The sequence below is a fragment of the Monodelphis domestica genome, chromosome 2 (assembly GCF_027887165.1).
Source record: "Monodelphis domestica isolate mMonDom1 chromosome 2, mMonDom1.pri, whole genome shotgun sequence".
NCBI classification, from domain to species: Eukaryota; Metazoa; Chordata; class Mammalia; order Didelphimorphia; family Didelphidae; genus Monodelphis; species Monodelphis domestica.
In genome coordinates, this window is record NC_077228.1 from 506910473 (window position 1) to 506926018 (window position 15546).

At 49.6% G+C, this 15546-nt stretch overlaps 1 protein-coding gene across 2 annotated transcripts; it reads right to left on the reverse strand.

Moving 5' to 3' along the window:
* Nucleotides 1–773: 773 nt before the first annotated feature.
* Nucleotides 774–14738, reverse strand: PIGS (phosphatidylinositol glycan anchor biosynthesis class S). 2 transcript variants are annotated; one of them, XM_001375823.4, is made up of 12 exons: nt 14541–14738; nt 13206–13345; nt 12994–13105; nt 10605–10694; nt 10267–10358; nt 9878–10085; nt 9230–9372; nt 9013–9127; nt 6922–7067; nt 6375–6475; nt 4951–5161; nt 774–1407 (listed from the first exon to the last, which is right to left on the reverse strand). In XM_001375823.4, exons 1-12 carry the CDS (start codon nt 14647–14649, stop codon nt 1132–1134), a joined length of 1743 nt encoding a protein of 580 aa, XP_001375860.1. In that variant the 5' UTR covers nt 14650–14738; the 3' UTR covers nt 774–1131. The 2 variants fall into 2 exon arrangements, with proteins under 2 accessions (XP_001375860.1, XP_056675487.1); XM_056819509.1 differs by lacking the exons at nt 13206–13345; nt 14541–14738 and adding an exon at nt 12462–12508.
* Nucleotides 14739–15546: the final 808 nt, after the last annotated feature.

The window sequence follows — 15546 nt, forward strand, 5'->3', positions numbered from 1 at the left end:
TCCCTAAAGGGGAACAAAGGGAGCCCTGAAATCCTGCGCCCAAGGGGCGCCCCTTATCTCATGCCCTTACTCCGACCACCCCAGAAAGTTACCCCGGAGTGCCAGGAACCCTCATGCCCCTCTCGGGGAAAAGGGCGGGGGGGGGGGGGGGGGCGGGCAGAAACTAGGCTTCTAAGGGCCCACTTCAAACGAAGGAAGGGGGAGGGAACAAGGTGGGGCCGGATGGCATTTTGTTTGTGCAATGCCAGCTCTGGGAGCAAAGAAAAGGAAGCTGCAAAGGCTGTAGAGATCAATGGCTGCGGGGGCACCCATTGCCAATCTCCCTTCACAGGCTAAGGGGGCTCATGCCCACCTGCTGCACTGGACAGCATTGAGGGAGGGCAAATGCAATAGGCTGCCAAGCAGCCCCCCATCTTCCGATGGGAACATCTAAAGTCTCCCATTCTCCCTAAGGAGGACATCCAGCCCCAACCCAGCTAAGGCCAGTCAATTCCAGTGCCCGGGGCCATCTTGTCTGAGGAGGCTGAGAGGGCAAAGGGAATTCGGAGAGCAAGGGCTCAGCTGGGATTTCTAGAGCCTAGAACATTCCCTTACAGGATTCTCCCTGCAACTCATTGGGGGGGGGGGGGTGTCTTCCCATTCTGTACACTTTAGGTAGCCAATTCTACCAAGGCTTTGACAGGGTCACAGAAATCGGTCCCACCATTTTGTCCCCCAAGTCTCAGCTGAGGGCCCTAAATTTAAACCAAAGAGTGAATAAAGCACAGGCAGAATGCAGGTGACCCAAAGACGTTTATTTCCTTTTGTTTCTCCTTTCCCCTAACCCACCCAACCCACCAACTGGGCTTATCCCTTATGAGGGACCCAAGACCCCAGAGCAGGGGACTTTTTGGAAGGCCTTCCCTTTGCCCCCCTGCCCACTTGCCCAACCACCCACCCACCCACCCAAAGGTTTGGCCTCTAGCCAAAAGATCTGTAGGGTAAGGACACAAAAGATGCACAAAAGAATTAGGTCTCTCCAGACTGGGACCAGGCTCCTCCCAGGAGCAATAATTCATCTGCTCTCCAAGTTACCACCTTCACCCAATCCCAGCTTCCCTTTGCCTCCCATTCATTCTCCCTGCTTCAAACTCAGTCCACCTTTTCAATATCCTTCCTGATTTTTTGGTTCTCCAGAATGATCTTGATCATGGAGAGGAAAATGGGCACTGCCATGGGCAGGAAGAGGGGAATGTAGATGGCAAACTTCTGGTCATCAGGAAAGTAGAGGAGGTGAAGAAGGGAGGGGTCAAAGAAGGCCTTCTCTGAGGACGTCACTGCCTCCCGACTGGCATGAAAAGCAGAGTTCAGGTTCCCAGCAGCCAGCTCCACGATTGCATCATGGACAGCATCCACAGCTCGGTATACCTGGGCAAAAGGACACCAATCACCTTTGGGGCCTAAGTTGGATTTGGGGGGCAGGGGGGCACTAACAAATAGGGAGACATGGCCCTTTGGTGCTTCTAGATTACCCATGTACTGGGCAACTTCTCAGGAGTCACTTAAAAGGACACCCATCACCAAGTCTTCCACAGGAATCTGCAGATGCTGCGCAGTAGACACAGGACCCAAGCGTTGGTGATTCCAATTCCTTCCCTGTCCTATAGCTGGCAACATTCTAAACCACTTTGACCCTGTCTTCAGCTTGCCATCCTTCCTTTCTCAAGGGATTCAATACCTACCTCAGTCATCTTCACCCCCCACTCCACCCTGCACACATACTTGGGGACCTTAATATACACACTGATGCTCCCTCAAACCCCTAGCATTCCCCCAACGTAAGGACAGATAAGAGACACAAGAGTGGTGGTAAGAGATGCCCACAATTAGTGGGTGGGAGCTGCCTAAAGAATTGGCAAAGGAGTCATGGGAAAGATTAAGAATTTGTCTCAACTCCCTATACAAGTCCTTGTTTCAGTTCTGCTCCTCAGAGGGGTCAGGGCTACTTTCATCTGCGCAATCCCCCATAATGGTGCCAACTCCAATTCCAATTTCTTTTCTTTTAACCTTTACCTTACATCTTGGAGTCAATACTGTGTATTGGTTCCAAGGCAGAAGAGTGGTAAGGGCTAGGCAATGGGGGTCAAGTGACTTGCTCAGGGTCTGAAGCCATATTTGAATCCAGGATCTCCATCTCTAGGCCTAACTCTCAATCCACTGAGCCACCCAGTTGCCCCCTCCAATTCCAATTTCTGATGACAATTTCCGATCCTGCCACCTCCCTCTGCTTCAACCCTCCTAAGTATTTTCTTCCATCTTCCTTCATTAGTCTCTGTCCTCCACATCATCCCACATGCTTGGACCTCCCTTCTCTCTCTAATATCCTCCCCCTAGAGATGACTAATTCAGCTGGGAACCACCATCCGCTACTGAAGACCCTGCTGCTATTTGGGCCACACCTAACGTCTTGTCTTCTCTGCTCCAACCCTGGCATTACTGACTGGAGGGAGAGAAGTCCTCTAAGTGTGCAGAGAACACTACAAATGTATGTTCTCTGTCTTCCTGCAATGCTGAGTCTTCCTGTATGATCCAATCACAGCCACCCAAAGCTGTTCCTCAGCTCCCCAGGGCAGCTGGGTGGCGCCACTGTACACAGAACACTGGACCTGGCATCAGAAAGATGGAATGTCAGACAATAGCTGTGTTACGCTGGGCAAATCACTTCACCTCCGACTGCCACAGTTTCAACATCTACAGAATAGGGGTGAGTTTCCTCAGCAGAGGACCTTGAGAGCTCATGTCCCTTCCTACATCCCTCAAAACTCCTACACATCTTCACATTCTCCCCCAACTCGGTGTGTGAAAGAGCTGGCCTTTCCCTCTATCGAGGCCTCTCTGATGATCCCATCTCCACTGTCCTGTGTCCGGTCTCTCAACTGGCTCCTTCCCTGGAGCTGACAAAAATGCTTGGTCCTCTACCATTCATCATAAATTCTTTCTTCATCAGGCCTTGTCATCCCCTCAAGCCATTACCAGCTCTCCCTCCTCCCTTTCAATGTACTAAGATTCTAGTTATCTACTTTTAACCCCCGGTTTCTCAACTCCAATCCAAACTGCTCTCTCCAACGTTATCAACCATTTTTTAAGTACTAAATCAAATGGCCATTTTTCTGTCCCATCCTCCCTCTTCTAAATATTCTCTCTCCCTTCCTTCAGCACCTGTGACATCTCTCCCAGTATTTCTCCTTTTTAAACCCTCCTCCCACATCTCCTTTGCCAAATCTTCAGCCAGCTCCCACTCAAACCAAGGGCATCTCTTAGCCTTGTCTTGGCCATCTCCTCAGATATGGGTTCAGAGATCCCTACACAAATGCTTTCCAAATTTAGTGAGTTCAAAACTGCTCTTTTCAGCTCTGGTCCTGAATTCAATATCTCCCAAAGGTTTTCCCCACACTTTCCTCCTTCCACCAAGGATATGACCATCCTCTTTCATCAATTCCATCACCCTTGGCTTTGCCCCTCTTCCACCCCCAAATCCTCAATTTAATAAGCCTTGTAGATTTGGCTTCCTTCACTTTAACCTTCCATTATCCTTCCTGTTCATCCCGGCTCTCACGGGTAGACTACTTAACAGCTCCCTCACTGGCATCTTCCCCTCTTGACCCTGGACAGCTTGAGAGCTGCCAAAATGATGTTCCTCCATTTTGGAATATGCACAAGAAAAATCTGTAATGACTGTTCTAATGCTCTGACTCAGAGTTTTCCCTCCCAGGCATATGCCCCAAGAAGGCTTCAGGCAGACAGCAAAGCCAGAGCAGCCAAGAGTTCTGATAAGATCTTTTGTGGTAGTAAAAACCTGGAAATAATGTGGATGCCCAGCAAACTGTAGCATATTGAATGGAATGAATGGTACTACCCTGTAAAAAAGAGGAGGACCATAACAATAGCTGACATTTCTAAAGTGTTTCAGGATTACAAAGAACTTAACATAATCTCCTTTGATCCTCATGATGCTAAGGTGCTAATAGGTGCTAGTCTTACTTCCATTTTACAGATGAGGAAACTGAGGCTGAGGAAGGTTAAGTCACCTGCCCAGAGTCCCACAGCTGCTCAGGGTCTGAGGTCAGGCTGGAGTCCATGTCTCACCCACTCTCCACGGCACCACATGGACCAGAAGCATGAAGGACTCAGAGTACCAAGTGATGGAGAGTGATTTCAGGAGCCCCAAGAGAACAAGACCCCCATATTTCCACGGTCACAGTTTATGCCAACCACTCTTTTAACTGTAACACTACCATAACTAGTCCCCATGACTCACTGGCTTCAAGAGAGCAGTGGGGATGAAGGTACTCGGGACTGGAAAGCAAATACAGTTCCCATCAGTCCGCTCAGCTTATCCAATTTCCTTTGTTACAAAGGAGAGCTCATTTGGATAGGGCAATTGTGGCAACACAACTGATTGACTGACTGCCTGATGATGACCTGGGTTCAGGTCCTACTTCCTGACATTTTCAGCCTCTTACCCTTAGGCAGGGCACTTCCTCTGCCTGGGCCTCAGTTTCCTCCTGTCAAATGAGGGAGCTGGACTCGATGGCCTCTGAAGTAAGCTCCTCAGCCTGGCCCCAGAGGCTCTTCACCATCTGCCTTTATATTACCTTTCCAGCTTTAGTGTCACAATGCCTCACCAAGGACTCTACACTCACCCAAACCAGACTATACAGATCTCACCTCCACATGTCTGCACAAACCATGCACCCGTGCCTGGCACATGCTCCTTCCTCATTGAGGTCTGCAAGAATCTTATTATATTGTTATTCAAGCAAGGGAAAAGCAGACTATTAGTTTCTTGAGGGCAAGGGCCATTTCCTTTCTGGCCTTGTATCTGGCACAATGCCTGCACAGCGGGGGTTTGGCAAATGCTCACTGAATGGAATTAAGTGGCACAAGTGTTTGCCCATCCAAAACACACACCTCTGAAGCCACATCATCCTTGATAACAATATTGCCAATCTTGTCTAGCAACTCAGCGAGGGAGGTCAGAGTGGTTGTGACCGTAGCCAAGTTCTCCACGGTGCGAGCCCACAGCAGCCTGTCCAGTTCCCAGGACCTCAGCCCTTCACTTGGAGGGCCTGCCAGGACAAAGTTTGCTGGCATCTGAGGATAAGGGATCCCAAAAAGCAACCTGAAGAACAGGAAGGGGAGAGAGCAGGTAGAGTTGAGTGGCAGGTAAGAGTACAACTGGCAGAGACCTGGGTCCCATCCATGCAGGGTTTGGTCTCTGATGAGGGAATCAAAGGAAAATTAGTGGTTGCCAAAGATTATGGATGTGCCCAAATGCCCCCAATACCACACGCTATGTTCTCCACAACATATCCCCTGATGTACCATCCCACCCCCAAGCAGCAAATGTGCCTTCTCCCCACAACCCCAGCCCTGTGGAGCCTCCTCAGGACACAGTTCTCTCCTGCCTCATACTAGCCATCTGGGTCCTGCCTTATTCCAATGGCATGCACGTGGTCCCTGAAGGCAAACACTATGTCTAATGCGTCTCTTGTGCCCCTCAGCCACAGTGGTCAGCCCTGTAAGGCATACTATAAACACTCAGGATGTGTTTGCTAAACTAAGGTGCTATCATCCAACAATTTATCTAAACTTTCTGAACCAGGAAGGGAGAGGGGTGTACTGGTGAAGACCTGGCCTCTGGGTGACTTAGAGGTGTGGCCTTAGGCAATGGGGATAAATCTCTCAGTGGCTTAGAATGCTGCCCTTGACCTGCATGAGAAGAGGCAGATCCTCCCTGGGAGCTTCATACACCAATGAAATCCCAGAGCTGGCCTGCAGCCCTTGCCCTAGCCCTGGCCTTTCCTGAAGTCAGTCTGGATTTCTTTATTTATGTTCCTGGAAGGAAAAAGAAGGCACCAAGTCTTCAGAGTAAGATCAGGCCTTCTACCACTGAACATGACCCTCCCCATGTGCTCGTGAGGGTCTAGAGACAGAATGCTCCCCAGGAGGAGACAGGCAGAGGCACTGGATCTATAACACTTGATACCTCTGTCTCTCTCTCTGTCTCTCTGTCTCTCTGTCTCTCTCTGTCTCTCTGTCTCTCTCTCTCTCTCTCTCTCTCTCTCTCTCTCTCTCTCTCAAGCCTTGCCTTCTGTCTTGGTATTGACATTAAGTATGGGTTCCAAAGCAGAAGAGCAGTAAGGCTTAGGTAAACAGGTCATATAGCTAGGAAATGTCTGAGGCCAGATTTGAACCCAGGTCTTCCTAAATCCAGACCTGGCACTCTATGCACTGTGCCGCCTAGCTGACCTGATGCCTCTCTCTTAGTAGCTACTTAGTAGCCCCACGCCTCCCTTCTGCCAGCCCAAACTGGAGGCATCCATGGCCCTCACCGCATCTGGGCCAGGAACACTTCCATCACTTGTACCATGTCCACATTGACCTTCACAGGGAACTTGGTGGTATTGTAGGCTTTGGGGTCAACGTTATACACCTGTAGAAGGGGACATCAAAGTCAGAGACTGGGTGTCTATGCTGCAGGCAGAGCCCTGGGCTAGATGTTAGAGATGATGACAAAAAGGACAGTGACTAATCTTGGTCCCACCACCCTTCAGTGGGTGCAGAACACCACCTGGGCTCTCAGATTCAACTGCCATGCTTGTCTGTACAAGGGAAGGGCCCCTGTGGGAAAGAGGTAGAGTCCAAAATGACAGGGATTAAGAACAAAAAGATATCAGTGAAACTTGAAAAGAAGAAACAGAAGACAGCTCCTGTTCTCCGGGAGCTCCCAATCTAAAAAGAGTCACAAACCCAAGCCTCGGGGAATCCCCACGTCCTGAAACAAGATGACATCCAAGAAAGCCCAGGACAAACAGTGGGGCCTTAGAAGAAGGGCAGAAAGCTGCTAGCTCTCCTGAGGAGCAGGGCTAAGGACCTTACCATGATGCCACCCCAGCGGGGGCTATGGAAAGCATTGGTGGCCACCCGGGCTCCATCCTTGTCCTGGATATACAGGGGAGAATGGGCACGCTCAGGCACATATAGAAGGAAGTTGATCACTGGGTTGAGGGAGGCAGCGCTGGATCCTGGAAGAGAAAGAGGACACCTCTGAGGCTGCTCTAAAGCCATGCCACAATGACCTGGTCCCTAGAAGCTGCTTTTCTCCCCCAGTCCTCCCATTACTCAAACAGCATCTAACATCTCACCTCTCCCACAAACTCTTGTAGGGTAAGGCTGAACGCTTACCTGGTCCTGCTGAGGCTAGGCCTGTAACCTGCATGGATGGCAGGGGCCTAACATACAGTCAGAAGAAAGTGGCCACAAGCCCATGTCCAGCACCTCCTCTATAGAAATACTCTGATGGCTCTATTCTTTGAACCCCCAAAGCCACCATTCAAGATTCATTTCTTTCCCACTGCCCTCAGGACATTCCCAGAGACAGGGAGTCCAATAAGTCACAGCTGCCTCTACATAAAAGAAATTATCTGATACTTTCCTGGTGAGGGAAATGGTGACCATGAGCCTCATGGGCTCCTTCCTAGGGGGCACAGGCCTGGGAGAAGCAGAAAACTCACCTGCTCTAGAATTCCACCCAAGTTGTTTAATGGTTATTTTCCCAAATGTTCATCCATAACAACTCACCAAAGCCCCCTGCTAAGGCGCGAAGGGCTTGTGATCTGGGTCTCTTGAGGGAGCACCAGGCACTAATGAAACAGGAAGGTGCCTACCCTCAAAGTGGCTGCCAGGACTCACTAACTCCCCTCCCCAAGGAGTCCATTTGGGAGCTCAAGACCTCCCTGTATGTTCCTCACCAGGACATCCTTTTTCATGCCTACTGCTCGTGATTTCTCCAAGTGTGTTTGGATCCTCATCTGGAGCCCAAGTTCAACCTAGTATAGATTAGGCCCAAGCACCACTTTCTCCTAAACACCTGAACTACAAAGAATGGTGGCTTTGGGAGACCCATATGGGCTCCCATCAACAGCTTTATACAGGTGATTTCAGGGCTCATCGTAGGCCTTATTGAAGTCCAAGCTGGCACCACCACCTGCCCACTGGACCTTCTGAGCTAGATGTCCTGCAGGCCCTGCAGACTCAACCAAGCCAGAACAAAAATCATTCTCTTGCCCCCAAACCCATCTGTTTTCTGCATTTCCCATTTCTGTCAATCACCACCAAATCCATAAGCTTAGTCTTCAACATCTCACCTCTCCTTCCATCCCTACAACAACCAATTACCAGCTTGTGTTGTTTCTCCTTCCACCAACTCACACACCCCTGCTCTTCTTTCTGCTCATCTCAGACGCACCCTAGTTCAGCTCGTTCATCTGATCCTTACATCAAGCCAGCCTGCCTCCCTCCACAAAGCTCCTGGAGTAGCATTCCTAAAGCACCCAGTCATTCCCTCACTCAATAAACTACAGTGGCTCCCTATTGTCTCTAAGATGAAAGCCAAACTGCCATTTGGCATTTAAAGTCCTTCACAATCTGGCTCAAACCTACTTTTCCAGGCTTCTGCGTGACTTCCCTTCACACAAGGTGTTTTAGTCAAGCAGGCCTTCTTACTCTTCATCACATACAACATTCTGTCTCCTGTGTCCCAGGCCTGGACTCCAATCCCCCTGCCTCCCTCCTCCCAGAAGGCCCAGGCTCGTTTCCCTGCGCCAGCCTCCAAGTGCCTCTGTTTCCCCAGCAAGGTGGCCTTTGGTTTATTTTGCACATAGTGTCTATACTTTCTCCCCAACAGAATGCTGGTTCTCTGAGGACAGGAACATTTCCTTCTCATTTCTGTACAGTGAGAAGTCTACACACAGCAAATATATGTGACTGACCAGAGTGACAACAGAAACCTCCCAAGAACTAACCACCTCCTCCCCATGTCAGTCTATCAGGACATGACCTCTGCCTCACCAGCCCCTCCTGCCCCAGCACTGAGTATGTGCACACACACACACACACACAAGGTCTTCTGTAATCCCTCCACCACCCTGTCTTTCCCCATCACCCACCCCACCAAGACATTCTGCTCACCCAGACGGGCCTCCACAGGGTTGATGACGTGGGGGAGGCTGTGTGCAGCCAGGGTGTAGCTGGAAGAAGCAGCGTCGAAGCGAGGAGTCACACCCAGCATGGCGTAGTACAGGATCTGGGGGAGGCATGAGGGACCAGCTGGTTAACAAAAAGGACTCGAGTCTCCTCTGGGAAGGGAGCCTTGGGGCTGCACAGCACCTCACCCAGCACCCCTCACCTGAGAGTCCATAGAGAAGTTACCCAGGGCACCAAACAGGGACAGGAAGGGCTGTACAAAACTCTCCATCGCCCCCTCGATGTCCCAGTGAACCTCGTGGGACTTGGGATCGGGGTTCAATAGACTGAAGGTTATTTCATAGCCTGTAGAGGAAGGGGAATCAGAGAGGTCAGGAAGCCCTGGACTGGGGGAAAGGAATCAAAGAAGGGAGGAGACAGAGGATCTCCCACTTCTCCCAATGAGCAGGACTGTTCTCCATCAGCACCAGGCCTCAATTCTAACCACAGATGGGAGGCAGCTCCACAGTTGTTTTTTTTCTTTTTTAAATAGAAACTCAGCAGCCACCCAAAGGCAGACCCAATTTTATTCACATAGACCAGCATGGGAAGGGGGAGAGAGGTGAAGGGCTCTGGTCTAGGAGGTCTGGCAGGCTGAGTAACCCTTGGCGAAACAGTGCATCTGATCCTCAAGCTCTGGGTGAAAGTGGTGGATCAGGCCCTGCACAGGCCCAAATTGCACCTGCACAGGTGCAAATTTAGAATTCCAATTCTGAGACCCTATCAGGTCCATTGAGCCTTGGTGACTAGGTCAGGGTCCTCTCTGGGCCTGCACAGGCAGTCAGGAAGGAGGGGGAGCTTGGCCACCTACCCAGGCTAGCCTTAAGGGGCCTTCTCTTGTCATCACTTCTCTTGTCCTCTGGGAGGCGGTCACCCAGGGCAGCAGCAAGGACATCATCAGTCAGGGACATGGACTGGGCTACCTGCAGCACTCTCTGGCCAATCACCGTCAAGGCCTGTCGACCCTGGGCTCCCCGAACAAATGCGGTCCTCTTGGGCCCGACATAGCTCATCTTGTCCTGTGGGGAGGACAGAAGGGTAGGTGGTGTAGGGATGGCGTAGGGATGGCTCAGGAAGTAAGGCATCATCCCCCACCTACATGAGATGGTGGTGAATGGAGATGACCCCTATGATGGAGACTTCTATTGGACTATAAAGGACTTGTCAAAAGGAAAGCACAAAGCTTCTGTGACTCTTTACCTGGGGGAGCAGTGAGGATTTTTCAGGGATCACAAATATGTTCAGTGAGCCCACTGTATCCTCCTTTGGTGAAGGTAATGCAGCTTCGGCCTCTAAGGAAAAGAGTAGCCAGTTGGGCAGGAGGCCTGAAACCCCCATCCCCTTCCACCTGGAAAGCACAGAGATACCCCCAGACCAAGGGGTTTCCCTCATCTCAGAGCCCAATATCCCTCATGGGTACCCCTGGGAAAGCTGCTTCCCCTTAAGGGCCTCCTCAGTGACCCCATTTATGCTGCCTTTATCCACAGAGCCACATAAAAGAAAAGCCCAGGTCCCCTGTTGGGTTCCCCTCCTCATACCTTGAATAGTGTCCATTTTCAGGGCCCGCTCCTCATGGGACCCTGCCATCCGATAGGCCTGTTGGAATCGGCACTTCAGCTTCATTTTGCCTGAGAGAAAAGGAAGTGTGGGCTTAGGGGCTAGCCCTCAGGAGATTCCCAAGCTGTCAACTCATCCCAAGCATTCCAAAGAGGCAAGAAAAGACCCAGAAGCCTTGCCTGTCACCTTGGCTATTTTCTCCCTGTTCACTTGTCTCCAAATCTGCCTGTACTTCCCCCACTCACCATCACTGTTCACATGGTCTCTCCACCTTGTAATGTCCTACCCCCAACTCTTAATGTCTCTCACAGCAGCATCAGGTCAGATATTGCCTCTTCTATAAGTCAAAAAGATGGACCCTTTCTGCTCCCCTCCACCTCAAAAGTTCCTCCTCTCCTTTCATACTCTCAGTAGCTTTCCTATTCTGAGAATACTTATCAAGTATTGTCTGACTTCCTCATGTGTCCTGTCATATCCCTGCTACTAGCCTGAAAGCTTCCTATTGTACTTTCCTTTGGTATGTATCACTGTCCCTCCACCCCACTCTTGGCCTTCCTTCAGAAACAGGCTCAGCTCTCCTTGGCATGGGTCAAGGAGGCCCAGATAACACATCCTCCTCTGTTCCCTATGATCACTCTGCCTAGCATTCGGGCCTGCCCAGGGGAGGAGGTAGCCCAGGACTAGGCCCCCATCCTGCAAAAACACTGAACCTCAGCAGGCTGAGGGAAGGAAGAATGAGAAGACTTAAATAACACTAGGCTTTTTAATACAGTCCTCCCCCTGTTAGGGAGTCCAAACTAGTCTAGTACAGTGGTTGTTCTCATCCTCAACTAGCATTATTCCTGGGGGCAGAATGTTCCTGAAAAAGGAGAGGGTCACCTGCAAGGAAAGGTTAAATGAGGTGGAAGGCCTAATTCTCTTGAGAGGAAAAGGTCTGTAGAGGCCAGGGATAGCAACCACTGGCATGTCCCAGTTTGGCATGGACTGGGCACTACCAATCACCCTGGCATTGATCCTTATCCACTCTGAGTACTCAGATGAAGGAATGAAAATTGGTATCACAGGCCAATTTCCTCTACCTATTATCTGCTCTCTAGTGTCCCTCTCTCTGCAGTCTCTTGGTGGGTGCTCAAGGACAAATTAATTCCCACATCAGTCTAAGCCTAATAGAGTTAGAAAGGAGCACCTGGTGGAAAATTCCATTCCACTAAACTCAGTACAAAGGAAAATGAGTTGGGGAGGAGATGGGAAGAGTTACCAAGTATGGATAAAATACAAACTGTTCTTGTGAAACTTTTGGTATAGTTTTCAAGAAAAAAAAAAAACCCTTAGAAGCAGCTCGGTGGCTCAGTGGATAGAGCCAGGCTTGGAGTAGAGAGATCCTGGGTTCAAATCTTGCCTCAGAAATGTCCAAGCTATATGTACTCTGGCCAAGTCACTTAACCCCAGTTGCACTTACCACTTAACCCTTACCACTCTTCTGCCTTGGGATGGATACTTGTATTAATTCTAAGACAGAAAGTAAGGGTTTAAAGAAAAAAAAGAAGATAAGAAAAAAAAGTGGGAGCCAGGCTGCTGAGGACTTTAAAATGGCAGAAGGATGTTGCTATACTTATATCCTAGAGGCAAAGGGAACCATTAAAGATTTCTGAGTTGAGGATTTTAGGATACATTTTAGAAACAGAAGCAGAGATCAGTTTGGAAGATGGCCATTTTATAAAGGAACATGTTCAGTCCTAACAACTATGGTACTTAAGCAGCAAGAGAACAGGGTGGAAAGAATAGAGAACAAGGCATGGAGGAAGAGAGGAGGTTTAATCCCACCTTCTGGTACTTACAACTGGGTGACCCTGGGCAAGTCACTGCATCACTGAGCCTCAGTTTCCTTAAATGTAAAATAGGAATAACAATACTTGTAGTTCCCACTTCAACGGCTTGTTGTGGGGAACAAATGAGTTCATGTACTTCATCATTTTGTAAATGTGTAAGTACAGTATAAATGTCAGCTATTGTTATGATTACTAATAGGTAAACTTCCTCTCCCCCATGAATGCTGAGAAAAATCTGTCACTAGGCTTTTGATTAGCTGTTTTTAAAACTAAAAATTTAATATCCAAAAAAATACACAATAATGAGGAGAGCATATAAATGAGACTATAAATTAATTTGTAGTGTTTTCTAAAGCACATATTAATTTTACCAGAGTAATAACAAAATCACCCTTGACCAACTTGACAAGACAACCAGGCTCCAAGACATGCTTTGTTCAATTCCTTCCCAGACCCCAAAAAGTTTGTCAAGGTATCCCTATGTTCATCCCTAGGAGCTGGAGGAGACAGATACAAGGAGATGGGGGCAGAGGAGACTCACATTTCAGTGGGACATCTCGCTCATTGACAACTGTGAAAGGCAGTTTTTGCTGATCCACAATAGGCAGGGAACCCTGAATAAACACCACTGACACTGGAACTCTGAGCCGAAGCTAAAAGAAGAGAGAAGATTGGGGCCTCCTGCAGAGGCAACATATTCCTCCTCCCCTCCACCACCACCATGCTTTTGCAGCCCCCCTAAGAAGGCCTCACCAACAAGGAGTCAAGCTGGCCAATCTGGGCATAAGGCAAGGAGGCCCTGTAGGTTTCTGTTGTCTTCCACCACAGGGGCAGCCCCAGCATGACGGCCATGGTGGCAAAGCACAGGGCAGCATGTTTGCCCCGGATCTTCTCTGGGGGAAAAAAAGAGTGGAGAGAGGTGAGACAAGGAAGGAAAATCACCCATGGAAGAAACAGGAAAGGGAAGCCCATTAACCTCAACATCTCAACTGTCAGTCAATGCTTACTCTGTGCTAGGCAATGGGGCTTCAAAGAGAACAAAGGCCAGCCCATGTCCCTGTAATCTGGGAGCTGGCCCACAATGTCCATTATTAGACCCTACCACCTTCCACTCCCAAAAGAGTTTCAAATCTACATACTCTAAGGGGAGTTTCTATTTCTTCCACCTCACACACTAAAGGGAGTTGCAAGTCCTCCATTCTCACACAGAAGAAAGACTCTTAATCTGAGGTCTTCATTTTTCCCCCTCCTTACTATCTTAAAAACTGTTTCAACATAGCTGGTTTCTATGGCAATCTTATGTAACATTTTGTGCATTTAAAAGACCTCATGCTGAGAATAAATCTTTCACACACATACACACTATGGAGAGCCTACCAAGACGTACATATATGTGTGTCCATCCAAATTCTAAGGGGAGCCTCTAGTCCAGGGACTCAACCTCTGGGGACTTCATTTTCTTTCTCCTTACTACTATTCTGATAACTATATTTCAATATAACTGTTCTATGACAATCCCCATGTAATATTCTATGCACATATTTTATGCTAGGATTGGCTTTGCCACACACACAGCGACATGTACACATACCAAGGGGAGTCTCTAGTCCTTCCACACACAATACCTATACACACGTATAAACACACAAACACGCACATACCCATACACACACCCAAAGGTGCAGGCACAGAAGCATACAAATACGCCATCCCCTGCGCACGATGCACACAGCAAAGATGTGCGTGCACATACGCAAAGATGTGCGTGCACATACGCAAAGATGTACGTGCACATACACCTCCCCACCCGTGATTAAATATAGCCCGTGCAGACTCCCAAGGGCACATGCCCATACACACCCCCATAAGCGATGCACATGATCATATGGAAACGCGAGTGTGCGCATGCAAGCACTTCCCCCTCCCTCCCACTCCCACGCAGGACAGGGAGAGCTGGGAGCCTTTCCCCTCCCCCAGTTCTGAGAGTCGGGCAGGCCCCACCCTCCACAGGGCCTCAGTTTCCCCCCTCTTCCTCCACTGAGGCCCCGCCCAGCTAGGACCCCAACTCCAGGGCCAGCACCTCCACACCTGGGTCCATGGTCAGTGCTGTCAACGCCTGGTTCCGGTCCCGCTCCGGGTGCCTGTCCCCACGTACGCGGTCCATTCGACCTCGCTCCGCCATGATCCCTTCCGCCATCCTTCCCTGCAGCAGAAGACTGGTGGAGCTGGGGCGGGGCTACGACAGCATCATCCAATCAGAGTCTAGCGTGCCGCCTACTGTCGGCCAATCTTAGGGCAGTATCCCCGGGCAACTCTCTGGCCAGCCTACTGAGCGTAGCACGCCCCTCACTACGAGATGCAGCAAGGGACAAAAAGCTTGAGGCGGGCGGGCCGAGGAAATGCGACATCGGGTTAAAAGCACCTGCTCTAGCGGCTCCCAGTCAGAATTTTGGCGGGTGACGCCCCCTAAGGGCGTGGAGGAGCTGCTAGGGCGGTGGAATTGACCTGACAGACGTCATCTTGGAAGGGTCGTACCAAAGCTCTACATCCCAAGACCTCTGTGGTGGTCCAATGCTACTCAAGTCAAATCGACCAGCATTTATTTTTTCTTTTTTTAAACACTTACCTTCCATTTTGGAGTCAACTGGCTCCAAGGCCGAAGAGTGGTCAGGGCTAGGCAATGGGGGTTAAATGGCTTGCCCAGGGTCACGCAGCTAGGAAGTGTCTGAGGCTAGACTTGAACCTAGGACCTCCCGTCTCTAAATCCATTGAGCCACTCAGCTTTCCCAACCCCACCCCCACCCCACACACAAACAAGCATTTCCTAATCGCTGCAGACTCAAAGAAAGGCAAGTATAGACCCAGAATCCCCAAGCAATCAATCTGCGGTACTGTTAGACAGCTTTCATTGCTAGGAAGTTCCCCCTGATAGCAAACCTGTTTTTCTCTTTACATTTTTTTTAATGATATTTTATTTGATCATTTCCAAGCATTATTCATTAAAGACAAAGATCATTTTCTTTTCCTCCCACCCCCACTCCCCATAGCCTACACGTGATTCCACTGGGTATCACATGTGTTCTTGATTCGAACC

Bases quoted from the DNA above. Each gene is read 5' to 3' on its own strand.
- PIGS (XM_001375823.4), bottom strand. From the start codon at position 14,649: ATGGCGGAAGGGATCATGGCGGAGCGAGGTCGAATGGACCGCGTACGT. The intron at 10,359-10,604 runs GTATGAGGAGGG...TCTTTTCCTTAG, and splicing joins GAAAATGGACACTATTCAAG to AGGCCGAAGCTGCATTACCT. The intron at 6,476-6,921 runs GTAAGGTCCTTA...CCCCTTCTACAG, and splicing joins CCCGCTGGGGTGGCATCATG to GTGTATAACGTTGACCCCAA.